This window comes from Diadema antillarum, unplaced genomic scaffold (genome assembly GCF_040938485.1).
Source record: "Diadema antillarum isolate AM-2024a unplaced genomic scaffold, OU_Dant_1.0 seq00000693_RagTag, whole genome shotgun sequence".
In the NCBI taxonomy this organism is placed as follows: domain Eukaryota; kingdom Metazoa; phylum Echinodermata; class Echinoidea; order Diadematoida; family Diadematidae; genus Diadema; species Diadema antillarum.
Genome location: NW_027271598.1, coordinates 3,658,387 through 3,686,368, shown reverse-complemented (window position 1 = coordinate 3,686,368; position 27,982 = coordinate 3,658,387). Strand labels below are relative to the sequence as shown.

At 39.6% G+C, this 27,982-nt stretch overlaps 1 protein-coding gene across 1 annotated transcript in view; it reads left to right on the top strand.

Annotated features, from left to right (window-relative positions):
- The window catches only part of LOC139737500 (vascular endothelial growth factor receptor 1-like), an 85,545-nt gene extending 73,520 nt beyond the window's left edge, over nt 1-12,025 (top strand). The window contains exons 12-25 of the mRNA XM_071648172.1: nt 1,195-1,301; nt 2,580-2,814; nt 3,249-3,542; nt 4,233-4,556; nt 4,991-5,118; nt 5,654-5,792; nt 6,579-6,683; nt 7,205-7,315; nt 7,696-8,009; nt 8,437-8,559; nt 9,502-9,572; nt 10,101-10,241; nt 10,777-10,882; nt 11,402-12,025. Coding sequence (XP_071504273.1) covers nt 1,195-1,301; nt 2,580-2,814; nt 3,249-3,542; nt 4,233-4,556; nt 4,991-5,118; nt 5,654-5,792; nt 6,579-6,683; nt 7,205-7,315; nt 7,696-8,009; nt 8,437-8,559; nt 9,502-9,572; nt 10,101-10,241; nt 10,777-10,882; nt 11,402-12,025 — 2,822 coding nt within the window. The remainder of the gene's footprint in view (nt 1-1,194; nt 1,302-2,579; nt 2,815-3,248; nt 3,543-4,232; nt 4,557-4,990; nt 5,119-5,653; nt 5,793-6,578; nt 6,684-7,204; nt 7,316-7,695; nt 8,010-8,436; nt 8,560-9,501; nt 9,573-10,100; nt 10,242-10,776; nt 10,883-11,401) is intronic.
- The last annotated feature ends 15,957 nt before the right edge of the window (nt 12,026-27,982 follow it).

Genomic DNA, 27,982 nt, shown 5'->3' with positions numbered 1-27,982 from the left:
GAGATCTCCCGTCGAAAGCGGGAGAGTTGGAGTCTCTGGAAGTCCCAGAAATATTTTGATGTACAGTATTAAGAAAAGTAGTACTCTGAGTGTTAGTTAATTTGAATGATACAATGACAACCAAATGTAGACTATTTCACCGTCAAACATGGATTGTGGAAATTTTCTCCATCAAAAATGGATTGTGGAAACTTTAAACATTCACAGCATTTTTATCATAATGCACATATTTCATTTATTCTTAACACATTTTCTCTTTTCCTCACATTTTTGTAGTGGAACCAGAAATATCCATCACAGTGTCTCCGCACCCCTCCCCCCTGGACCCCAGTGATCCAGTCCTCTTCCTCAACACCCGCCATTACATCTTCAACTGCACAGCGGTGGGCCGCCCCATCTCCAGAGTGTGGTGGGAGTGGGGGGAATGTGCCACGCCCGATGCCACCTGCCTCACGCCCAGGCAGCAGGGCGGGGCTGGTCGCTGGAAGGAGCTCCCCTCTCGCCTCCATCCGAATCACCATGTGGCGGAGGTCGCCGTGGATGTCAGTGTTCTGACCCAACCCAGGATGCTGCGCTGTGTGGTCAATTCGACCTGGTTTGAACCGCGAATCAAGTACCAGAAGGTCATCCCAACAGGTGTGGCTCCTTGTTGAATTTCCTCATTATTTTAGATGCTTTCTTTGATCTTTTTGATATGAGAGAAGGCAGTAATAGTAGACAATGCAACTTTAAAAGGAGTAGCATTGGGTTATTCTTACTAGAGTGCTTCAAATAAGAAGTCTCATATATCATTGAAATACCTAACCCTTTGACATGGCTGGGCACTTTGCATAACTTACCAAGCTTTTTACTCAGCATTCAGCAATCCATTCAAACGTGACCTAGTTGTAGATTAGCAAGCCCACTTAAGTGTAGCTGTGTGCCTCAGTCCAACAGGAAGGGTAATTGGTGAAAAAAAACACTTCACTAATAATGCATTGTTGTCTTTCATTTCATTTATGCCTTGCAAGACTTTTATTCTTATTGTTGCATATTTCATATCAATATTGACATTGGAATGTTGTGTAACAACCTGATTAAGTTTCACATATGAGAGTTTTCAGAACCATGGGGTTTACATTCATTATGTGCAGGCCAAGAGAAAGTAGATGTGGTTCCAGGTTACATGTGACTTTATTGATCGTTCCTTTTTAGATGTGGACCGAGGCTTGTCCATCGTGGACCAAACCCAGGAGGTGTATGAGAAGCACAACCTCACCATCGCATGCAAGAGCAGCCCCTACATGATTCCGAATGTTGAGGTGCACTATATACAATATATTTATTCGTATAAAGCATCTATTTATACTAATATGTCTCCTCTGGAGAATATATAAGCAATATGACTCTGCCTGTGGATTATGACAGACAGTGTGTACTAGTCCATAGGTGCAAGAAGCTTTCCATTTTGGCAAATATATTTAGATCAATGTTAGTTAAATAGCATGAGGATAACAAACTGTCTCTTATCACTTAATGATGACAGAATGATAGAACTTTTGAATATCTTATTGAATGTTTCATGTGAGGAATCAAATGTGTGGATATCACCATTTTTAACTGATTGAGTGATTGAGACTCCCATTTCTTTAAAAGAAGGCTACTTGGACATTTTACAAACATCATATCTTCCATTCCTTTGAACAGAAATTCTCACTCATGTTGCAGAAGAAAATATGGTCATTACATATTATAGAATGGGTAGCGAGAATCCTGCGATCTGATTGGTCGAGAGCTATGTGTTCATTTTTACTGGCCGCACGCTGAGTCACAGTGGTAAACATGTTATCGCGCACTTAGCAAGAGTACGCGTACTTGTAACAAAGGTTCGCGCACTAAAGCAAGCGTTCGCGCACTCAGCTTGGCCGTGCATCCAGTAAAAACTGATGCATGGCTGGCCATGCATCCAGTAAAAACGGTAAGTACGGGTATGCATGCCCTTTATGGAAAGCCAAAAGGAAATGCATCCAGTAATTTTGTCATCGGGTAACACGATAGAAAACTGGGTTTTTGACAAGAAAATTACCCATTCTATAAATCAAATGACGCACATGTCTTTTCGTGCGTCAGTCGGAATATAGTGTGCATGCGGTAACTATGGAATTTAGCCTAAACCCACTCGGCTTCGCCTCGTGGGTTAAGCATTCCATAGTTACCTTATGCACGCAATTCCGACTGACGCACTCAGACCTGTGCGTCATTTGTATACAAATGTCACTGTAATTGCTACTTTTGTTTACCGGTGTTGAGTTCAAAGGAGAAAATTCAGCTCGTATTATGTAAAGCACTAACTATTTTTCTCTTTGTTCTATTCCAAAATTTTAACATTTTTGGAGAGTAAGTTTCATTGTGCATTTATTTAGGTTAAATGTCTTCTGTAAACTCAAATAAAGTAACATTAAATGTACAAACAGAGCAAGATTCTAGCAATAGCTGACTATGACTCGGGGTCAGTGGGAACACTTTTTTAATGTTGTTAAGTCTGTCAAACTTAACAAAGGGAATATTCAAAATCTGTATGATTCTCTTTCGTCCTGCAGTGGAAATTCAAGAGCTCTAACAACAGGACACGCCTCTTGCGCCCCCGAGCCCAGCGCATCACCATCACAACGCACTCTGAGGGCCTCTCCAATGTATCGGTGCTCCACGTCCGTGATGTCGGTCGCTCTGACAATGGAGTCTACATGTGCGTTGGCCAAAACATCCTCAACAACAACAACAACAACAGGAAGCATAGGAGAGAACATACCAGTACCACTACTGTCTCTGTCAGAGGTAAGGGGCCTGTAGTAATTCTTCATTATCTCTTTATCATCCACTTCTATAAACCGTTTTCATTCACTTTTAGTGACAAAGAGTTGTTTTGTCACTCATTTTCTCATTCTTTCTCTCACTTCATCATATGTTTCACTGGTGTAGATTGGGTTTGCTATATTAACCCGTTGAGGATGGGCTGATTTTGCTACAACATGCATTTCCCATAGACACTTGCCCGAGTATACTTGGGACTTGTCCTCAACGGATTAAAATCAGATGGCCAAACTACAACCTTGATGCTTCGCATTGTCTTGAATGAGGCAACTGGATACATACCTGACCCAACTTGTTGTCATGGGCAATTAGTTCATCTTCTGTTGTCTATGTATCTATGCTATACCTTATAGACTGTATCATCTCATTTTTCCTAACCTTTGATGTCCATTATCCAGCCACCAAAGCCCCTGAGATTGTCCGTTCTTTCAACACGACCATCATCGACAAGAGTAAAGAGGACCTCACGCTGAGATGTGAGGCGACCGGTGATCCTCCACCAACCATCACGTGGTACAAGGATGGCACCCTTCTGGAGGCGCTGGCCATTTCTGAGACGCTCTCGGATGGGATCACCATGTTCTCCGAGATCCAGCGCACACGTATCGACATCATCGACAGCGGCCGTTACATGTGCCTGGCTTCAAACCTGAGAGGTCATGTGAACAGTTCAGCCTTCATTATTGTCCAAGGTACATGGTGGAATCTGCCCTCAATGCTTATCGGTCTTTTATGTAATGTATCTAGATGAGAGTAGAACTTTTCATAGAGCAATGTTGTTCTCGTTGTAACAGGCTATTTGCAATGATACTCCAGGGCCCTGTTGTACCAAAAGATATAATCAATCATAAATTCCCTTACCACACAGGCTGCCATAGACCTATGATAGAAATATAATCAATCGATAATCAATCAATAATTTCTATGATAGAAATATAATCAATCATTACTCTTCATAAAACAGGGCCCTGAACTTTTATTAGGCTCTACCCTAAACCTAAGGGGATTTTTTTTTTTGATAGCTTTGAGATGTAATTATCATATTAGTAATTGAAAGCTAGAGAAAAGATTTGTAATAACTTATTGGTAAAACTTGTAGAGCTTGTGCCCTTGATGCACTATGATAGTGGCATATGTCACACTGAAGAAGTAAATATGACTCATAAGGACGAGTTTAATGACGAGAAAACTGTTGAAATGTATTGCTTTAAGAACCATTATGCAAGATTTTGTCAGTCGAGAATATCACTTCATGGAAAGAGAGGAAAGTGTCTGGCTGGTGGCAGCAGTATCACACATTGAGAGAAATATCTTTTGCCAATCTCAGAATTACTTGACTGACGATCGCCAAAAATATTCCCTGTGAAACTCTGATTTTCCAGAGCAACCCTACGTCAAGGTGAAGGAGAGTGTGGAGCTGGTTGCCAAGGGTGCCGCGGCCAATTTGACGTGTCACGACGGAGGCAACCCCAAGCCCACCATCGTCTGGCACTTTGAGCCGGAAGTGCCGGAGGAGGAAAAGGGGGAAGAGGGGAAAGGGGAGGTGACCGAGGGGCGCGGCAAGCACCGCCTCCCAGCACACATGTACAACAACAGCGAGGGCGTCCTGGTGCTTCATGGCATCGACCAGCCCCAAGAGGGCACCTACACCTGCAACGCTACCAACAGGCTGGGCAGCGGCATCCGCACCGTCAGTCTCAAGATAGGTGGGTGTGAAGCTGGTGCTAAAGATAAAGAGTTCAATTGAAAAACAAGTCAACTCCATTCTTGTCAATTTGAGATATTTGCAATTAAACATGCTAAAATACAAGGAAAATAATAAGATATGATTTTTTTTTTTATCACAACTTAAAGAATATTCATTTTTATGCAACAAGGGAGGTATCATTTAGGCTTATTTTGCTGTATCTGATGATTGACTTACTTCAAAATATTTAAGTATGGCACTTAAAGCGTTCTGCAATCAAACTCGTCCAGTACGTGGTTCCACTCTCCAAAGATACTACTGAGCTTTTCAGGAATCTGTTTGAAGCCATCACCTCCCTTGTTGTTGTATCATTATCATAGATTTTGACAGGGTTTTGTGCATTCCAAATGCTCTAACTTGTCATCGTAACTGAATGAGTTCCCTCTTTTTCAGACCTCAGTGGAGAGCCTATTCATCTCCAAACATCTGGCACCGCCAAGCGTAACACTGCCCTCGTGGCAGTGGCCGTGCTCTTCATTGCCGTCATCGTCCTTGTAATCATCATTTTCAGGATCAAGAAGGTAATACGAAAAAGATATTGAAAGATACAAAATAATACATGAAATAGATAAGACATCAAACAGTCACAAAAAGTACTGTATACATGGAAGATTTCAGATGGTTTTGTATTTTCACAAATTTTGCGAGTCAGGTGCTATTTGCCAATTTAAAAATATTTGAAAATGTCAACTCTGATCCCCATATGAATGTGAAATACACACATACATTTCTCTGTGCAGTGCTATACTCCACTCATGAAATTGCCTGTAAGTCCCGATTCGCAAAAAATTAGACTCGCTATACAGACTTATACAGTAATTCCTTAAGAATAAAGCACATCAATGGACCATTGTTTATGGATTTTTGTGTGTGCGAGAGAGAGAGAGAGAGAGAGAGAGAGAAGGATTAAAAGTGTTATTAAAGGAGAGTGAAAGACATGATGGAGAAGGACAGAAAGAGAGAGTGAAAGTAAGAATGATTGAAGCATAGTTTATGATACATTTTCTTGACCGCCTCACTCAACCCTGTATGTCCCTCTTGTCTATCCCACCGCAGTTGCGTCCCAAATACATCGCCGGTGGAGACGACATGCTTCTGCCTATTTCCATCGGCGACTACAACGACCTGCTGGACATCTGCGAACACCTCCCCTATGACTCCAAGTGGGAATTCCCCCGAGAGAGACTCAAGATAGGTGAGTGACATCATCGCTATCCTCATCCCCTTCCGCCTCCCCCCCCCCTTTGCATGCGGTAGCAAATCTGAAGGTGATTACCAATCTCTACCCCCCCCCCCCCATATCCTGATGAAGGGTGTAGCAGTTACTCTTAAAGCATTAAAGGGATGATATAGTTTTGGTTGAGATGGGGCTTCAAGTTTTCAACTTCTTTTAAGAGATACTGAGAAACCTGTTAAGAAATATGAGAGAGAATATAATTCTGAGTGGAATTCAAAGTTTATTTGATGAAAATTGATTTTGAAATAGCTGAGATATCCAAAGCAAAGCAATCCTAATGAAAGATGGGGCCCACCTTTTTATTAGGATCACTTTGTTTTACTCTGTTTGTGGATACCTCAGTCATTTCAAATGCTCATCAAATATTTCATGTGCATATGAAAGGTTAGTAGGGGCTGGGGACCTTTGTAATGGACCTGGCAAATGACCAGTTGAGCTCCACTTTGCAAAACCAGCTAGATGTCAAGGTTTTACATATTTCATTATACTTATCTGATATGCTGTCTCTTCCTGAACAGATGTCATTTGTGAAACTTCTAGTCATTTTCTAATTTGTTTGGACTTTTTTGTTCATTACAGTGCAATTACCAATCATGTTATGATGCTAATAAACAGCTTAACCTTTTGAAGACTAGTCTTGAGTATACTCAGGCAGATGTCAATGGGAAATATGTGTTTTATAGCAAAATCTGCTTGTCCTCATGCAATGGGTTAAGATATCAAACTTGTTGTTTCTTTGAATAGGTCCCATCATTGGGCGTGGTGCATTTGGTCGCGTCATGAAGGCCTCAGCTTTTGGGATTGATGCTGTGGATACATGTACAGTTGTTGCAGTAAAAATGCTGAAAGGTATGATGACTGCTTCTGTCTACTGTTTTGTGCTTGTTTTGAGTGTTTGTATGTGTGTTCATGCTCATGTGTGTCTGTACATATGTACAATTTTTGTGCAGCTTAAATGTATTTTCTGTAACTCATGGAAGAAAGAGTTTTCTGTGGATGAAAGTTTTGACCCCAACACAAGTATTATCCACAATGACACATACATTTTGTTTTTTGGTTGCAACGCTTTTACAGAGACATTTAATATTCAAAACTTTGTATAGCCTCGTGAAACCCACGAATATGTCGGGTGAAGGTACTAGAGCAATCACATTAATCCTTTCCACTAGGAGATTTGAGCATCAAACAATCAACTTTCTCTTTTGAGACTCCCTTCGACTATTATTGTGTCAAGTTTGTGAATGTCTTGTGGTCTGATATTCTGTTCTGACATTGATGTGCAATGTGATATTTGTGTGCTATGAACTGTCTGCCACCTGAAGCCAGTTTTGTACTAATTGCTGTGTAAATGTCATTGGTCTCGACCTCAGAGGATGCTGCAGAGAGTGAGAAGAAGGCCCTGATGACGGAGCTAAAGATGTTGATCCACCTCGGCCCGCATCTCAACATCGTCAACCTGCTCGGAGCTTGCACAAAGAAAGGTATGATAATTATTGTCTCAAGGCTTTTATATAGTTTCTCTTTGGACCAGCACTCTGATATGTAGCTGATACATTTTTTAGTTTTCACTGTTCCTTTACACAATTTCTTTCATTTGAATAGAAAATATACAAGGACAAATTGAATTAACAACAACAACAACAACAACAACAAACGCAGAACACCCAATACGCTTGTTTTAAAGAAAGTTAGGGTTATTGATCTATGTTCATTACAGAATGGATTGCAAAGCCGGCCATTTCAAGGGAGAAGTCTCCTTAGGCCCTTAAATGTAAATCATTGACTTTTAAAGCTACTTCTGCATAAATATGAATATTATTTGACAGTGATTTTAATCCTTCCTTCCTCTCCACCATGCCAGATCTGTACATCATCTCGGAGTTCTGTCCCTTTGGCAACCTGTCTGACTACCTCAAGACCAAGCGGAAAAACTATGTTGCTGAGCCCGAATGCCTGTCACCTCTCCCAATGAACACCACCAACCGGTCCTCGAGGGGCAGCAGCAGGGGCGAGGTGGGGGCGGGCGCGGCCAGCCACATGGGGGGCTCGTTGACGGAAGTAGGAGACGACGATGTGTTTGAGTACATGGAGAAAGAGGAACCACTCACCCTGAAGGATCTCATCTGCTATTCATTCCAGGTGGCGAGGGGCATGGAATTCCTCGCATCTAAGAAGGTGACTGTTTCTCTCTTTATCTTCTCTCGATATGACAGTCGTATCACTTGCTAATCTGGTCACAAACGTGAATCAGTCTTGGGCATGTCTGATTCCAGTGTACTTGGCCCTTGGCCATGTTTATTGCACTACCCCTGGACTCCAGGTGGCGCTCTACACATATGTAACTATGAGTGAAAGGAGATTAGTCTTTCCACTCTGGAGATGGCAACTTATTACCTAGCTTTCTTTCGTAAGAAATGCTAAATTTCTTTCAGCGAGGACATTTTTGTGATTAACTCTGTGCTGCCTTATAATTCTGCTAACATCTGACTTTAACAAAGATGAGCCTTGAAGTATATGAAGCAATTCTTTCTCCTTGTGTTCTTGTGGCCTTTTTCATTGCTCCAGAGAACTAACTTCAGTGACTTTTCCTTCCTTTGTATAGTGTATTCATCGAGACTTGGCTGCACGAAACGTACTGCTGGGGGAGAATAACATCGTCAAGATCTGTGACTTTGGTCTCTCCAGAGATATATACTCAGATCCCGACTATGTGACTCAGACAGGGGTAAGTGTAAATACATTTTGGTTAACAGAAAACCACAAGGTGCTTGATTTTTCAGATGCCAAGTAGGAGCAGAGAATTTAAGCATAGCTTTTTGTTCATCTCATTAAACATGGAATTGTGTCAAAAGCTTCTTTTCTAAAGTTTTGGTACTTATTTGATTTTAGAGAGAAAAAAAATTACAGAACTTCCTTTGGACAGACACAGATGCATCAGAAGAGGAGACTTAGGGGATGGTTTGGGAATATGAAAAAAAAGAACTTGAAAGCCCGGTAGAGCATGCATGAATCAAATTAAAACAATCAAAAGTTCCCAGGAAACATGCAGTTAGAGAGGTCGCGTTATTCCTCACTGAACCACTGTGCTAAAACACTTGTGATGTAATTATTTAAGCTGTAATGATAATGACAGTAGTTCAGATGGTTTCAATCATTTGGTGCTTGGCTATCATTGAGCTGAGCAACCTTCTAGAGTCTACTAATTAAACAAGGAAACCTGCCCTATTCTGTAGAGTTGTACTTCTCAACCTTTTTTAACCTGAGGCCCACTTTGACTCCTACAAAGTTTGTTTGTTTGTTTGTGTGTTTGTTTTAAGGCCTAGTTAGACTGAATACAAATCTTTTTTTAATCCTATTTTGAGAAGATATCATGGCCCACCTGCAAAAGCTTCATGGCTTTCTGGTTGAGAAGCACTGCTGTAGAGCATTGAGGATGGACTGATTTTGCTATAGCACACATTTCCTGTAGACATGCACCTATACCCGAGTATTCTCGGGACACATCTTCAACGGGTTAATGCTTTATCCACCCAGTGATACTACAAAAGTTTTCAGATTTCAATCAGATTTATGGGTATATATATTGTTCACTTCCAGATCCACACTTTTGTCACCTGCATGTAGAAATAACTGTAGACTCTCATCAATGTGTTGTTTTTCCTCCTAGGGTCGTCTTCCTATTAAATGGATGGCGCCAGAATCCATCTTTGACAAGGTCTTCACCGTTTACAGCGATGTGTGAGTATCTATGTGTCATTGTCTCTTTTATTGTCCTTAATTTACTCATGTAGACCTCGCTTCATCTTCTGAGTGTGTCCCTGATAACCTTTCACCTCTGCAGCTGACCTTGATGTGGTGGGATACTGTCGTTACAGACATTATACACCCGTAGATGTAAAATATGATGTAACTTGGCTAAGTGGAGCCTCCATGCAGATTTTCAGTGAAGGTCCGACTGTTTTAGCAACTTTACTTTCACTAGACTCCACTGATGTCTCCCACAGGGATGTGAATTTGATATAAAAGTGTTATTTGAGAAAATCTAACAGTACTTAATTTGCTGGAGGTTATTTTAATGCTCCTATTGTTTTTTTTAATGTTTACCAAGAATACCTCTATGAATATGAAAGAAGATGGAATATGAGTGAAATAATATGTGACAATAGATTGCCTTGATTCGAAATGTTTTCTTATAAAATCGTGACCGAGTACTGTGTGATGAGGGCCAATTTGCAGCGATCTGACATATATGTTACCAATTTGCAGGTGGTCCTATGGTGTCTTCATGTGGGAGTGCTTTGCTTTGGGCGGTTCCCCATACCCTGGTGTGGTGGTGGATGAGGAGTTCTACAAACGCCTCAAGAGTGGCTACCGGATGTGTGCACCGGACTACGCGCCACACGAAATGTAAGCAGCAACAGCCTCAGTTGAATCTCTGGCCTCGCGCAACAGCAGAGAATGAATGCACCTGTTTTTATATTCTCAGTTCGTAATAGTCAAAGGGAATAGTCTCCTTTTTGTGCTCACTCTACGAAATATTCCTCCCACTCGTTTTCACTAGGGACATGATATATGACACTCTTTAATTATAGACTTGATACTCCTATAATACCGCTACAACAGCAAATGCACTCTTCAACAATAAGGTTGTAGAGTAAATTAATTGGGTGGAGTCACATGATATTTCATCAATTATGATGACATCTGTATTCTTCAAATGTATTCTTTTCTTACAATTCATCAAATATTCATTGCCTATATAATCCCTAGAACTGAGCTCCACCAAAGTTCCGTGTATGTCTAAAATTATCCAAAGTCTGCCTGAGTATCAGGGGATTGAATATTATGAAGTATCCAGGAATTGTGACATTGTATGGGCACATATAAACATGTTCCATCATATTTGCTGACTTGCATGTGCTTGTATCTTTCTGTTTGGCAGCTATCACATCATGCTGGACTGCTGGAACACTGAACCCAAGGAGAGACCAAACTTCAGCGACTTGGTCCACAAATTGGGAGACCAGCTAGCAGCCAACGTTAAGCAGGTTGGTGTAGCTCACCATCATACCTCTGCCTTGTTTAATTTCATCTTGTCATGCTTGTTTCTGCAGCGGTTCACTCAGTTGTTTCTTAACACAGATGGCAAAGAGGAATTTTTTTTTTAACTCAAATTTGATTTAGAAGATGTCCAGTGTCTGATGCATGAAAAATGTCCACTCGTACTCAGTAATGGTAATCTAAGCTCTTTCTCGTGACATGATCAAGATCATTCCCCAATGAAAATAATCTTACTACACCTGCCGATGTTGAACACAATAACATCTTGCCCCTCAGTGATCATGACATGAAGCTAAGTTCATTGCACCACATGGTGTCTGATAGGCCTAAATGTGTTTGATTGATGGGAACAACTGTTAGTCTATTGTCGTAGAAAGAGCTCCTTGTTCAACTTTTGATATTTAACATCAGCCCGTGGAGTATCTAATATACTACACAATCAGTGTTTTGAATTGCTTTCCTCTTGTCAAATCCTCAAGTCTTTTGATGTGCTCATTGTGCCACAGGAATACCTGGACCTTGATGTAGCCTATGATGAGCAGAGAGCGTCGAGGCCAATCTCCTTCTACAATGAGGATGGCGAGGTCGTTGCCACATCATCCACCGACAGTCAGGTGGTGATGGGGGTCGACGCCCTGGAGGTCACAGACATTTCACTTCCAAGCACGTCTGGCTACCAGCAGAACCCCAGCACCTCCACCTACCAGCTGGAGGATGAGCGGCCCGTGTGCAGCAGCCTGGAGAGACGGCCGACCTCCATACATGCCAGCCTGACGGATGTTTCATCCGACCCCTGCGATGACCTGGACAATTCTTCCGCGACGAAGTCGACGACGACGACAACGGGATCGTCGCGTCTAGTGCTGCATCGGCACAACAGCCTGCCGGGCCTGGAGTCACTCCAGCAGACCATGTCTAACCCTGTCTTCCATCACCACCACCACCACCACCATCATCACCACACGGGCCATCATCATCATCATCGCCATGGCAACAGCACCAGCAAGAGTGAGGAGTCTGTCTCATCCGACTCATCGAGCGGATTCCGTTCAGGTGGTTATGGCTCGGACGGCAATGACGACCCGCCGCCAGAATACAGCAAGGTAGTGGAGGTCCCAGTGCATTATTAGACCAGCCTTTCCACCTGTGTAAGGAAATGAATTCTACCCTGAAACAAAAGAATGATGCTATCGATGAAAATGGAGTCACTGTGGTGCTATGATGTTCATACAATGCTGCCAATATTTGGTAACACTGCAAGCTATATGACCTTATGATGGATCATGAATCAACAAAGAAATGCTGGAGGAACTTTCCCTCATAAGGACGCCAAATTTGATTGGTTCTTTGATGGCCTTGCAGAGAAGGGAAAGCATCTATATTGAGATGGAGTGGGAGAAGACATTCTTTGGTGCTGCAACTTGCTTCCTGTTTGACAATGCTGTTGACAACTTGCGTCTCTGCATCCAAGGAAACAAATACTTTGAGGAGAATGTAATATTCCCAGCCGTCACACTTGCCAGCTCTGTCAGCAAAGCATTAAAGGGGAAAGAGTTCAAAATGATAGTGAAATATAAGTAATCAGATTGTTGATGCAATTCTACGCCAGCAATGTGTTCGAAGAGACTGTAGTCTGCTCTTTCTTGCCATACTGATGCTTTCTGCCGCGACTGATGTTTTGAGTTTGTGACATCACAAGCACAGACTTGCCTCAACTGTGCAAATGATGATGGATTCTGTCGCAAACAAGATGACATTTGTCGCAGAGTCCTGTATTTTGCTTTATTCTATCACCTCTTCAGTTTCGTATGATATGTATAGAGCAATGTATCGATATATGTGTATATACCTCAATATTGTCATTTTCGATGAGTGTTAGTCGTCTGTGAGAGAATGTGTGAGAGAGGGTGAGAGAAATATGACTCCTATCGTTCTGTTTTGAAAATGTGTGCTAACGTTAGCAGCTCTATCAAATGGTGCTATATAAAGTCATACCAAGTAAGATCTCTGTAAGGTCTGTGGATGATGACATGATTAGTGCATATATTAGACTTAGGAATAAGGAATGAAGTATGATACATTATTTCTACAACAGCCTTAAACTATGACATTGCAATACATCAAATGGACTGATCTTCCACCTATTCCCTTTGTCTTCTAACTTGATTACAATGTGCAGAATTTTGTCAACTTTTCAAGTTGTTGTAGACTAGTCCGGAGTGTACTTGGGCAGGTGTGTATGTTATATAGCAGAATCAGCCCAAATACATCCTCAGTTGATTAATGGTTTTTTTTCCTACATTGTCAGTGCACCAGAGAAGAAGAACACATTATGTTATATCCACAAGCCAGGCTACCCCACTCTAAATTGTTCCGTTTCACACTTCTGTCAGGTATTTCCCTATCAAAGTTGGGACTGCTGTTAGTGAATTTTTATCAAAAGTTCTTTTTTTCAGCTTGTGGGGAAAGGTGGAGTATTCAGGTATTTGCCATTGCCTGTTAGAAAAATAGATATGACATTGTGAAATAAAGATTAAATGTGTATCTGTTGCATTCCTGTGGAAATATATCCTGTTTTTTCAGTGACGTAGAAAGGATAGCTTAACCTGTTAAGGACGATTCCGGAGTATACTCGGGCAGGGGTCTTTGGGAATGCATTTTGTAGCAAAATCAGCAAGTCCTCAATGGGTTACAACTGTAATTTCCTCATTTAGCTGTTAGGCATACATGTCAGCCCCATACCTTCCACATGGAAAACATGGAAGGCATTACCAGGATCGAAATATAATTCTGGTGTGATATACAGTCATTATGCTCTGTTGGGGTGACTGTTCTTGCAAAGGCAGAAGAGGCTAGCCACAAGTTTTGACTTGACGGACTCAATCATCATTATTTAAGCTTGTCAATTCAGAAATGTAGGCACATGAAACTTTGAAGAAAACAGAATATGCAGGATATAACCAATATTACGGAGTTGTAGATTTGATTCAGTGTCTGGTCACAAAAAAAAAAAAGAGAAAGGTTCTGATAGTACTATGTCACTGCAGAACAAAGACTTGTACCAGTCTTGATGAGAAGGAAGAAAAATATGTAGGGGCAGCGCATGCAGAAATTTGGAATGTGTGATACCAGAATGCTCTCACAGTAATGCCTGCTGATGTTAACAATATGTGAGATTAAAAACCACTAAAGTCTATTTCCCCCAATACCCAGATAGCCTGTATATTGCCCTGTGTGGAAGCCAGCGATGATGTGTATATATTTCATGTACGTGTAGAATCAGGTAAATGTAGCATTTGCCTTTTTAATAGTATTCAGATGTAGTGCCATTGCCCAAGGGGAGTCCACAGAGGCCTTGTTGTAAATGTTATATGTATATATGTGCTGATATTCTCTCTTCTAATTTGGGCATCCTTTTTCGTGAGATGGGAGATTCTGTTTCCATTCTGACTTATCCAGTCTTGCCGGGAGGAAAGAAAAAATCTTTTATGTACATACACACGACAAGGTGGCTGTACATTGAAGCTCTTTTACACAGAGAAGCAGCAAGAATGGTGTGTCCATGCATACTGTGAATATATCTATAAGTGTATTCATTTTGTAATGAGATTTTGAGCATTGGTTAATTCTCATGTGGTTTTTGTGTATTTTGTGATTCAATTCATTTGCTTTGAAGATGCTCCATCTGACTATATATATTATATATTTCTATATCCTGTAATGACCATGGATTTGCGTGATATCGTATTAATGTATGTCGTGTAAAAAGAAGTAAACAATATGGCATCGATAAATCTGTTATGTTTGTTGTCTCACAGCATGCTAATGAGTTCTCAGTAATCTTGTTATTCTCTTGCAGTCCATTAAACCTGTAACTCTTTGATCTAGTTCTAAAGTCTGAGCCTTAGGCATAACCTCACAGTGTAAACTTACATTCTTTTCAATATTTCTGTGATTGATTAAGTCATATGTGTAATTCTTGTGTATGCTATTGAGGAGTTCTCCAGTGATTTGGTAAAATTTGATGGATATTTTAATGCAGGGCTAAAGTGATCTGATATTCTGCAAAGTTACACAATGATATGATGCCATGTTGCTGTCAGAATTTCACAGAGTGGCAGAAATTCTGACCAATCGTCAAGTTCACCCGATCATATAAAGTTGCTGAACATTTGGTATTTCACTCTGACATTTGCATTATCTTCCAGATTTTGAGTTTGAAATATAAATTTGTTCCTTTCTTTCTCTCTCGCTTCCCCAAACCCTCCCACAAATAAAAGAAGAAAAAGATAGCCACAAGACAGCACAGTTGTATAAAGAAAGTTATAATCGAATCACCATATTTACAGCTTTATTGGTGTACTTATGGGGATGGGTCATAAATGAATGATGTGGCTAACATTTCGGTTATCAACATTAACCATGTTCACTGCAGTTGGTGGACAAGAATCAAGCAAGCACATTGTTTCCAATTTGTTCCCCGACTTTGCTCTGCACATGTTGGCAGGAGAGATAGAGACAGGAAAAAAAAAAAGAATTTTGAAAGTTACTCAAGATAAAGAGGTGCCTTAATTCCCTATGTGTTTAAATTGGTGCTAGTAGATATTCAAGTGCAATTATAGTTGATGTATTTACTTACCAGTATCCACAGCCCCTTTTTAAAAAAACTGTTTAAGAGATCCTTGTCCATCGCGAAATGCAATCAAAACATAATGAAAAGCAATCATATTAACTGTTGTTTATTTCAAATTACATGTTTTCTGATAGGGCAGGACATTGTGATTTTTGTATCTCTCAATTTGAAAGATATGTGATTACATCATTTTGTGAAAATTTTGTTTCTTAAAACAAAGCCTCTTAAAAACTTGTTTCAACCAGATGTATTGATCCTTTGTTATGGATGTAGAAGAGAGCATTGTTCATGGTTAATTGTAGCATTCTTTTCTCACTAAAGTAACCTACATTGACATTTTTTAGGAAAGCATGCCAATCACATTGTTTTCCCTCTGGACATCTTGTTTTTGTTTTTGTTTTTTTCTTTTTTTGTATATCAAGTTGAATAGAATTTGTCTGGCTTTTGCTTTTTTTGTCCACTGACATTCATACCTGTAAAGGTGGTTTTTGTTTTTAACATGCCTCCACAGATGTCACCAATTGTGCTTAGCAATGCCTTTCAATGTTGTTTTTGTTGTTGTGATATATCTCCTCGACTATTCACAACAGTGAAATGTGTATAATGTCTTCATTTTTGTTTTAAATAGTTTGACTTGTTGTCAACCAAGTAATTTAGCAATGCAAGAATGCCATCCGAATTGCATCACTGAAGAAGTCTCACACCATTTTGCCAATACTGAGTTTTAGGTGATGCATTATGTTTTAAAATGTTCATGAGCCATAGGCAAAGTAAAGTCTTGGCAGTTTTGAATCCAGTGGAATTTACTTGTGCTTACATTTTATGAGTTAACTTTTGTTAAAGTGACCAAATGGTTTTAAATGCTACAGATCATTCCATCTGTAGAATTGATCTGCCAACTTGTGGAAAAGGAGACATTGGGAAAGACTTCAAATAAAACAAGAATTTCATAAAAGTTAGTTTATTTGCTTTAAATTTAAATTTTTTTTAATGTGCCTAACTGTCTCCTTATGTTTTAGCATAAACTTAACTCCTTGTTTTCCATCTTCACTGATTGCAATTCCTGTTGTTATGTTTGAGATGTATTTGTCCATTGATATGGCTTTTATCAATAAAAGAATTTTATTTTGATACTTTATATTGCAGAGTTTCATGACTTCATTCATTGGTTTGTATGAGCCTAAAACTCGTGGAACACAAACAAAAAATTCAATGTACGTAATGTATACTAAAGCTGTAGCAAGGGATAGATGTGATTCCGGAATTTCCATCAAACATCGTCAAAAGTGTGTGCCATCATCCAATTACATCTAGGGGAAAAAAGACACCTGGCCTGGGTATCATCTCTTACATTCTTTTCTTTTCATTCAGCAATAACAAAAGGTATGAAACTGACTACATTTTGAACACACAACTAAAGGTTAGGCATCTATGCAGCATCTCAGTTGTCAAAGCAATGCTATATACAATGCAAACTAAATTTTTTATTATCATTAAAATTAAGCAAAAATAGTTGGCGAGGTATATTCATAAATAAGTATATAGAAGTGTAGGATGAAATTCTTCTGTTATAGGGAAAGTTTTCCAAAATTGTACAGTACACGGATTTAATAAATACATAGCGATTAGTGAAAAGTCTACTGAAAGTACAAAGAATATAATTTAAAGTAAACATTTCCTCAACTTTTTCTAAAATTTCTATCTGTCTATAACATAATTGTATATACAAACATAAACTCAAATATACATATATGTATATCATATGCATATAAACAGTCTTGAGAGCTGTAGGTTCATTCTTGCTGATGTCTCTAAATAAAAATTTGTCTGTAAAACTCCCCTTAGATTTTCTTCTGCAATTATGACATCACAAATTGCTGTAGAGTTCCCATGGATAGAAGGTTCAAATGTTTATGAAATTGACCATGTTCCTGTGAACAGTTAGTTTTCATCTTGCAGCAGATGCCTGTATTGCACATAATTCAGATATGTGCAGTATAATACTACAGAATTACCTGTGTCTACTTCTGTGTATGATACAATAGTTCATGAAACTGAATGCCCGCTTAACAACAGAGGGCACTGCTTCTTATCCTGTAATACTGAACAAATTACAGTCTGTATCTAAAAATGAGAGAAATGTCAAAAATTATTCTGCATTCAATGAACACAGGATACACATGTTAAAAAAAATCAGTGAATGAAAATATCAATTGACCTGTATCCTATAAGACATATATTACTGATCTATTTTGATGAGTGTTGGAAGAAAAGAAGGAAATTACTTCTTGCATTTTGATTTAACGTCCCTTGTCACTAAAGAACAATAAAGTAAGAGAGAAAGTGAGAGAGAGAGAGAGAGAGAGAGAGAGAGAGAGATAGGAAGGGGAGAGAGACAGAAAGAGAGAGAGGGGGTGAGAGATAGAGGGAGAAAAATACAACATATAGAGGAGTAGAGATGGAAAGAATGACAAGACAAGGAAAAGAATCGATCCACTGTCACTATAGTCAATAATCAAACTCCCTCATTAAAGGTAACCAAAAGCCAAAGAGAAATGTGGATTGAGTGAGAGTGGCAACATTAGTAGAACACATCAGTGAAAGTTTTAGGAAAATTGGACAATCAATGCAAAAGTTATAAATTTTTTAAGTTTTGGTGTTGGAACTGCTGGATGAGGAGATTACTAGAGGTTATGACATCATATTGTGTGGACAACAATATAAAGAAAATATAAAGGGAATTCCACACAAATTCACTTTTCTAACATAATGAAAGAGGACTTGACTAACCGCTTTCAGAAAGCAGGGAGAATAATTGCTACCCTATGGAATGTGTAATTTTCATGAAAAATTATTTTTTTCTCCTCATTCAGCGGTTTCAACACCAAAACTTTAAAAATTCATAACTTTTGCATCGATTGTCCGATTTCCTCAAACTTTACCAGATGTGTCCTACTAATGTTGCCGCTTTCACTCAATCCACATTTCTCTTTAGGTTTTGGTTTCCTTCCAAAAAAAAAGAAACAAACAAACACAAACTTTAAAAAAAAAATATGACCCTGTAATCATGAAAATACTTTTGGAGATTTCTTCACTTATAATCCAATAAGTAAATGTTGAATCCTTCGGTGGCATACACATACACATTTATGCTGGGGTAAGGCCTCACCAACCACGAGTGTAGTGTATTTTTCAAGGTCCCTTGCTAAAGTTTAGACAAAATGAAATAAGATCATGTACTGTGTAATGAATTTGCCAATGCCGTGAGTAAGATAAAGCTAACTCTCATATTACTTGCTGTACTTACTGCAGACCATGAGGCAAAATGAGTTTCGTAATTCTGACAGGTTGCCTGTTTGGGCAGAAGTTTGTTTGTTAACTTGTTTGTTTGTTTGTTTTGTTTTGTTTGTTTGTTTGTTGGAATTTTGTCTAATTCCACTGCATGAGGAGCAAACACCAGAAATGAAGCCGTGTGGATGGTGTGGTGTGACTGAGTACACATTAGTATTTTATGAAAAGAGTTATTCATGTCTGTGATAAAATTTGCATCATGGTGGCAAGTACTTCAATGACAATGATAGCTCTGCACAACCAATGCTTTATTATCTGTTCAGCTCATTTTGAATGAACACGTAAGACCAGAATCCTTCAGATGATTATTACACTAAAACATTATGGAAAGAAAATAATGAAAACATTTAGAGTGAGAACAGTTTAATAATGATCCAGGCACTAAATTGTCCTTCTGAATACCAGTAAACTGAAAAAATAATGTCATATATTTCCTAAGATGGCCGCAATGTATGCAGTAAGCTCATTATATCAAATTAGTGACAAACTTTTCATCACGAGTGCAGATCTAAAATAAAGGTATGGAAGTTTCTAGTTTTGTATGATTTTACAAAACCATGATAGGAGGACTACAAAGCAACCATATAGATACAGTGCACTCCCGTTATAACGAACATGGTTATAACGCAATTCCGGTTACAACAAAGTAAAAATTCAGGCGGCAAAGTTATCCGCTCTTTGTTCTTTATTGTTTATTTGTTTGGTTATGATGAAATTTCGATGTAACGAGAGAAACTTGCCGGTCCCGAGGACTTCGTTATAATGGGAGTCCACTGTATCATTATGCATATATACTGTATAAAGGGCCTATATATATTTGCAAATGATATTTGCATATATGAATATGCAAATACTCGATCAGGTGAGGATGGATGATGTCATTACCTCACAAGTCTCCCATTGCCCTACACAAATGTTTCATTTCATATATTTTATTTCCAACAATGAAAAACAGTGCAATTCTTCATTAGATCTACTCACTGATGTGACAGTAAAAAAAAGAAGAACAAAAGCTTGGATATTTCACATGAAATGATAGTTGCATTGTGATAATCTAAAAATAATCACCTTTGTCGGGAATGGATGCTAGTTGCTATATTATTGACGATAAGCACTTATGTTTTTTTTTTTATAGTATTTTGGATGCAAATAAAAAAAAACATGATTATAGTGTGATGATATCATTAGCTAATTAATTACCACTGGAAGTTGCTAGGACAGTTTCACCAAAACATGTGAAAATTTAAAATTTAGTAAATATTAATGTATTATTGCCATGTGCAATTTTGATGAAATTCCTACCATTCTGCTTGTTTGATTTAATTCTTGTTATCAAAGTCAATCTACTGTCAAGCCTGGGGCAGTATACGTACGATGTGATGAGTCGAAAATGGTCGAAATTACATGTATTATTATCATTATCTCTGACCCAGCTCGTCTGACCGACCATCCCGATGATCGAAAGCAAAATTTGCTTTACAACATCTGCTGGAGTCGAGTACTCTAGTACTTCTTCCCAGTGACAGAAGGGGGTGTGTCCTGTATAATGCATTTTGATGGAAAGGGATAAATTTTCCTGAGGGACACTTATTATGTAGTTTTTTCACAATTTAACAAATGTATATGCTTCAAAAAAGAAAATCTATGTAACTATACATTAATCTATGTAAATGCATATGATCTTTATGCTGAAAAATATTTTTTTATTGATTCGTAATATAAATGTATGCTAGATATTCCTACTGTCAAATGGACGAACCTGCACTAAACAGTTTATGTAGCAACCATTCATTGCTAACTCGATGCATGCTGTGAGCTACAAGAGTAGCGTACAGACTATGTACGTAAACTGTATTCATTCTATCCATTCTCCCGAAGCTCTCCCGTAGAGATTGATACTTCGTACTGTACCGACCCGTGCCGTGGACCGCTACATTACACTTGTATTGACTGTTTGCAGAGCTGTGCCGTCGTTTCCACCGTGATTTTTATGATGCTGCTCAGGCCTCGTAAAACGTGCGGTGTCCCATAAACGACATGTAAAAACTTTAATCTTAATCTCAGGTTACAGGAGGTCGCATGTTTTTTCTACTCATATTCAGTGGTGCAGACGTTATGTAGTTCCAAAACTTGACTTGAAACTGGGATTCATCAACAGTGGGTGACAGAGCAGAGCGAGGTGTGAACCACCAACAACCTGAAGATCGTTTGACAAGAACAAGGTGTTGGCATTACTTCCGTTGATTGACGCGAGCTGAGCACCTGTATTTTCGCACCATATCTCACGCTTCGTCAGTCTGTAGTGTTATGACACACTCCAGGCTGTAAAGTCAGCGTTGAATTCATCTTGCATCCTGTTAGAGTGAGTATAACTAGTAGTACTAGTACGAAACAAAAGTGGTGTTAGTTGTGCGATGGGAAAGCCAGTCGCCTGAATAATGTTATTGTTTTCCACTATGACATTGACAGCTAAAATTTAGGGGCCTAATTGTGTCCAGAGTTAGGCCTCTGAAATTCATGAATAGGCATATATGCCTCGTATAGACAAAAAAAAATCTGTCTGTCGGGAGGAAGTTTTTAAAAAAAAAATCATTTTTTTGACTGTAGGAGGGGATTCCATGTTCAAAGCCAGACGTAGTCTCCGCGGAACGTCACTAACAGCATGGTACAGACCCATCTTTCGGTCAATGGCAATGCCCCATACACTGACTGAATGATATTAAACAGTTAACACTAAATTGCAAACAGCTCTTAGTCTTGATCTTGACCGAAAGATCGGTCTGTATCTGGTCTTCGGGGATATTAGCCCCGGAGACCCGCCGCTCTGCGGCGGGGTCCTGGCGGCTACCTCGCAGTTTCGTTCAAGTGAGAATCACGAACAACTCCCTATTGCCACATATACGGCAACTTCACAAATAAACCATGGCTAAATTTCTATCATAAACACAGTGACAATAAAAAATGAAATATACACTACCCCATTGCCTTGTTTCTTCTTACCAATTTATCTGGAAACTGCAAAATTTTCCACATTTTTTAGGAGTAAGCGGCCTGCCCTAGTGGAGAGCTTTGCTGCTATTTTGAACGTGTATATCCATTTGTACGCATCTACGCATGCGTGAACAGTGATGTCACCGTTACGGATGCTCAAGGATATGAATAATGCATCATCGCACGGTGCATATAAGGTGAAATGAATATGCATCATGTAGCGAGCGATACAGCTGTCAATGGACCGACTGAATGCATGCTGTGCGCATGTGCAAGTGATTGTGAGTTTTAGTGAGCATCGGTGAGCTGAAGATATTTGCCTTATAAGACAGCATTTTCTGCATCATAAGCAATGAAATGCATCAAACAGTCACCGATGTTAATCATTTAGGTTTAATCGACCCATGTAAGTATTCCTAGTAGTTTTTGTTGAAAAATTAAGGAAATACAGCGCCGGAACGGCACCCGTTTGGTACAACATTAAAATCTCAATGCCAAAACGGCGCAGCCCCAACACTGTACATTGTACGTTGGGGCTGCTGGTCGCAGTTACGGGGATATGTTCTGCGGAGACTGCGTCTGGCTTCACGGATCCCCTCCGGAGGAGAGTGATAACGTCAAAAAAACAAAAGACTCCTCCGGACAGACGGATCTTTCTGTCTAGGTGTTAGACAGTGAAATCTGTCTGTCTAGCCTGGACGAGTTTTAGGCTGCGTTTATCTTTAAAAAATTTGAAGCAGAATCACCATCCTAAACGCGTTTGAGGCATTTTCGGGGGTTAGATAAACGCAACTGTGTTTTCAAATGCGTTTGGAAACGCCAATTTGAAACGCCATTCGAAGGGCGTTTTGAAACGCGTTTGAGACCATGATCGCCTTTCTGTGAGTAGATAAACGCATTGCCGTTTTGAAACATGTTTATATCTCAAGGCCAAATCCCAGCTGTTCCTGGTTGTGTTCTCTGGACATTATTTGTGTGTGAATGATGAGGCATGTTTGGTGGTATGCAGTTGACCTTTACTTCCCGGGACAAACGGCGCAAAGCGACTGCGCAGTGACAACGCTGGAATCGCGATTGTATGATGGTTAGATAAACGCAGTACCATACCCTGAGAATTGCGTTTCAAACCACGTTCGCAAACACCGTTCCAAACACGTTTTGAAATGTGATTCTCTCTCTCAAGTTAGATAAACGCAGCCGTAATAACAATTTTACTTATTGGTTATCCTTGGGAGACAGACAGAAGCCTGTGATATACACCACTGTACTGGGGGGGTTGCTTATCCACTGAGGGTGAGGTACCTTACCCTCCTCAATTATGTCTCATTTACAGTCCTGCCTGGATCGGCAAATTATTTAAACTGAAGTAGTAAAATCAACATCTTATGAGTGTCAATGTGCGAGCTCACCAGCTGTTTGAAATATCAAAGATTTTGGTGGAATATTGGTGGAAAAAGACACAGCTGCCAGCTTATCAACACGCTAATTTTACACGCAAACACACAGTGATAACCAGAGTGTAGAAGCGAATGCACTGCGTGCGCTTGTATACTTTTTGGTGATGCTGATCACGGGCGAATCGCTTTTGTGTTAGAGCATCCTCCCTACAGCATCTCGTATCAGAGCCTTCAGTCTGTGTAGGAGAGGGACTCTGTGAAGCTGAACGTACAATATGTAGTCAGTCTCTGTGAAACATATCCCTGACGATAAATACAGACTGATCATTCGGTGTAGCTTGATGTGTGCTCTTATTCCCATTGTGGAACGAATTTCATATGATTGGGGGAAAATATATCTTGTTTCCAGGTTGAATTTGTAGGCCTATACCATAACATCAATAAAGTACCATGATGGAATGGATAGGTCAGTCTGGGTCAGATATGTTCAAGAATCCCTGTAATGAATTGTGTTACAGGTCTTTCAGTGATCTTGGACTCTATGTACATTGTACAACTGTATGTAAGTACAGTCAAACCTGTCTATAGCGGCCATCCAAGGGAGACGGAAAAAGTGGCAGTTATAGACAGGTGGCCGCTATAGACAGGTAATCTAACTTTGTGTGCATTGCTTACACGTACACGTATCATCGTTATATCCTTACATGTACATGTATGTGTGTACGTATGCATACACTGTGTGTTTCATGCATTTAACCATGCCGGTGTATATGAAATTGTTGCACAGTAGTATGTTTATTGTCGTGAAGAATCATGCATTATTATGACTGAATGAGGGATGAATGCAGCGGTGGCGATCACTGAACGTTGCCCACACGGCTACCAAACAGAAAAACACGCTGAATTATCGGCTTGGCTGCGGCTCCATTGGGTTTTTGGCCGCTATAGACAGGTTATATCTCGCGTGGGAAACAAAATTTATGGCCGCTGGCCGCGTTAGAGAGGTGGCCGCTGTACACAGGGTCTTTAACAGAGCTTTTCTCTCGGGGGGATTTGCAGTGGCTGCTATAGACAGGTGGCCGCCACTAAGGCAGGTTTGACTGTACACAAACAGCTGAAGAATCTCAACTGGAGTCGACCTGAGCATATCAATGCACATATTATGCTGAGGGGTGCGATTTTTAGGTTTTTTACCTCGGTGGACAATGAATGAAGAGTCCCCATGCTTTCAGGTCTTAAATATGTAGACAAAGTGTGAATTTTCACTATATTATCCTACAAACCTACAAAAGGTATAGTTGTGTAATTTACAGTCACACATGTGTAATTGCATTCATGGCATGGTTAGGGACAGCTCTAGGGCTTTTAATAGCTACAGCCACATGAACATGACATGTATCACACACCACCCTTTAGAACAAAGAACATAACCTAATTTTGCTTTACATTCTAGACCACTTTATTGTCTATCAGTGGCTTTTAGTTAATTTTCACCATTAAAAAGCAAGAAGAAAGGATGATAAGAGTTAGGTGAGAACAATTGTTAAAAAATAAAGTTTATGTAAGAAAATGAGATTACAGTTAAACCTATTGTAGCGACCGCCGGCCGTATTGACTACTGAAAACAATTCCCGCCGAGAGAAAAAGCATGTTAAAGAACCTGTCTATAGCGGCAATCACACCTGAAATGATTGTATCTAGAGTCTACACCTCTTCAGCTGCCTGCACGCTGCTCACTGCGCATTTGCCCACCTCAACTATGCACAGCTTGAACTCCCTTGTTTATTCTCCCTACTTGCCGATGATAATCCTTCAAAAGATTTTTAAAGAAAGTATTATCCTGGATCCAGACAGTTATCCAGATCACTACCAAATTTCATCATCTGTTCCTTGCGTCATCAGCCTTCTTTGTAAGTTTCATCCAAATCTGTTCACAACGTTTTAAATTAGATTGCAAACAAACAAACGAACGGCCACACAAACATAACCTCCTCGGCAGAGGTAGTAAGAAATTTACAGGCTGATGTCTGGAGTACTCTTTAGGGCTTTTTACACTTGTAAAATTTTGCTTAGCCCCGGACCAACGGTGGGGCTAAGGGGGGGCCTTAGCCCCACCGTTGGTACGGGACTATCCTTAGCCCACTTTCTGTTTACACTCGTTTTTGCCAAAGTGGGCTAGCCCCACCGATAGTACGGTACTATCTGGCCCTGCAAAATAGCAGGGGTTAGCACCGCAATTGCGGTGCTAGCACCGCAATTGCGGTGCCAAGCAAGTGAGTGTAAACAGAACGAAAAAATAATCCTGGGCTAAGCGACGGAGACGAAGTCCGACCCTCACTGACCAATCAAAAACGAGGTAATCAAGTGCTGCCGGTGCGTGCGTGTACGTGTACAGTACACAGCGTAATTATGAATATTCATGTGGTTTGGAAAGTCCGGGGCTAAGAAATACGAGTGTAAAAAGGTCAGTTTTCTCCTTAGCCCCGGACAAGAGATAGTACGGGACTAATTGGCGAGTGTAAAAAGCTGAAAAATTGGTACGGGACTAACGATAGTCCTGGGTCAGAGAAAGTCCGGGGTTAAGAAACACAAGTGTAAAAAGCCCTTTTCATCATGCCCAATAGAGATGCTCTCTCTGATGACTTTCTGACATTTCAAATAATTTCTGAAATGATTGAATTACATCTGTGGTGCATTTCAATACATGGATTGGTTGTAAATATGGTGGTGGGTTTAAAAGAGATAGCTGTTTATTTCACAATATACTGCCAGCATCGAGCAGAACCATGACACTCAAAAACCCCACAGAAGGTTAAAGAGACAGTTCCCTTGACAACACCATATCAGCAGCATCCATAAACTTGATTGCCTTCAAGGTATCCATGCGACCATCCATACCATAGATCCGCTTCATCCCATCCGTGTACAGGAGTGGCACAATACATGGCAATGACATTGTTGCTTTCTGAAGCCTTGTACCTTCACCAAGTACCTAGATCAAATTTTGAGGAATGCCTACATGAAGAAAATGAGAGAACAAAAGATATGTGAAACCAAGATTTTTGTCTCTACCCTGTTCTGTATTATTAAAGGACAAGTTCACCTTCATAAACATAAGGATTGAGAGAATGTAGCAATATTAGCAGAACATATCATTGAAAGTTTGAGGAAAATCGGACAATCCGTTCAAAAGTTATGAATTTTTGAAGTTTTAATGCAGTAACCACTGGATGAGAAGACTACTGCATTGTATGAATAACTTAGATGTCACATGCGTACAACAATATAAGGAAAATACAAAGAGAATTTCACAAAATTTCATCTTTTGAAAAAAGTACACATTCCCTTGACTCGTTACCGACATATGTTAGGGGTAATATCATTCCCCCTGCCTTTAGAAAGAGGCAAGTCAAGTGCTCTTTTATTATGCGAAAAAAGTGAAAATATGTTGAATTTTCTTTACATTTTCTTTATACTGTTGTACGCATATGACTCACAAGCTGTAGTAGTCTCCTCATCCAGCGGTTCCAACACAAAAATTTTAAAAATTCATAACTTTTGCATCGATTGTCCAATTTTCCTCAAACTTTCACTGATGTGTTCTACTAATATTGCTGCATTCTCTCAATCCTTATGTTTATGAAGGTGAACTTGTCCTTTAAAAAGAACTAGCATATGAATTGAGATATCAAAATGAACAATTTCATGTGAGCATGAGACTCATGCAGATTTTCAATCATTGTTGACGGTAATGAATTAACAAAATACAATTAATCTAGAATTGCAGTGAGTACAATGTAGCTGTAGCCATGATGGATTACCCTGAATGTTTCATATCGTGACCCTCAACAATGTATACCAGGTAGACTTCGCTCGCACACGGGATGTGATCACCCCTAACCAGTATCTCAAGAAGAGCTCTTTGTATTTGGCTAATTGAATTCATTCTATCTCAAATGAATGCAGGATCGTCATTTTGTTGGTTCTTCTTCAATGTAGCCTGTAGCTTTGGAGTACTGACATAGCAAATGTGTGGTGGGCCGAAGTTGAGGCCGTGGTATGCTTATCATGTTGGTGGACGACATGATGTACCATCTGGCAATGACTGCGAGACTGCAGTCAAATATTTTCTCATAGCTTTTAGGTCATTTTTTATGACTGAGTAAAGGATTTTTAATATCCATGGCCAATTTCATTTCAACATTTCCCAAACTTTCGTAGCACTGTCAGTAAAATGACCTACAAACAAAGTTTTGAATTTGAATGAATGTCTTGTGTGTCTCATTTAACTGATGTACATTGTAGATTATAATCATCTTGTTTAATAATGATGTAAAAAATAATGTGCCTGGGAATGTCACAATGATTTTGCCCTGTGAAAGCACTGTCCCCATTTATCAGATTCGTGATTATAGGCTGGTGACCATATTTCTGTATTCAAATATCTAAACTGCTGAAAAAAGTGACCCCTCGAAAAAATAACAACAACAACAACTTTTTTTGGGCATTCCACTTGACTTAAAAACGAACAGATTTAATTGATAATAAAATTATGACTTCACGTTTTATAGGGGGAAAAAATCAGTCTCAACCCCGCACTTCACTTGCCTTCAAATCTGTGCTCATTTTTAAATCTTTCTATCAATTCTGTATCGACAAAATTCAACCTGTGAAATCAAATTAGCAAATAGGGCTTCTAGAATGTTGACCATTCA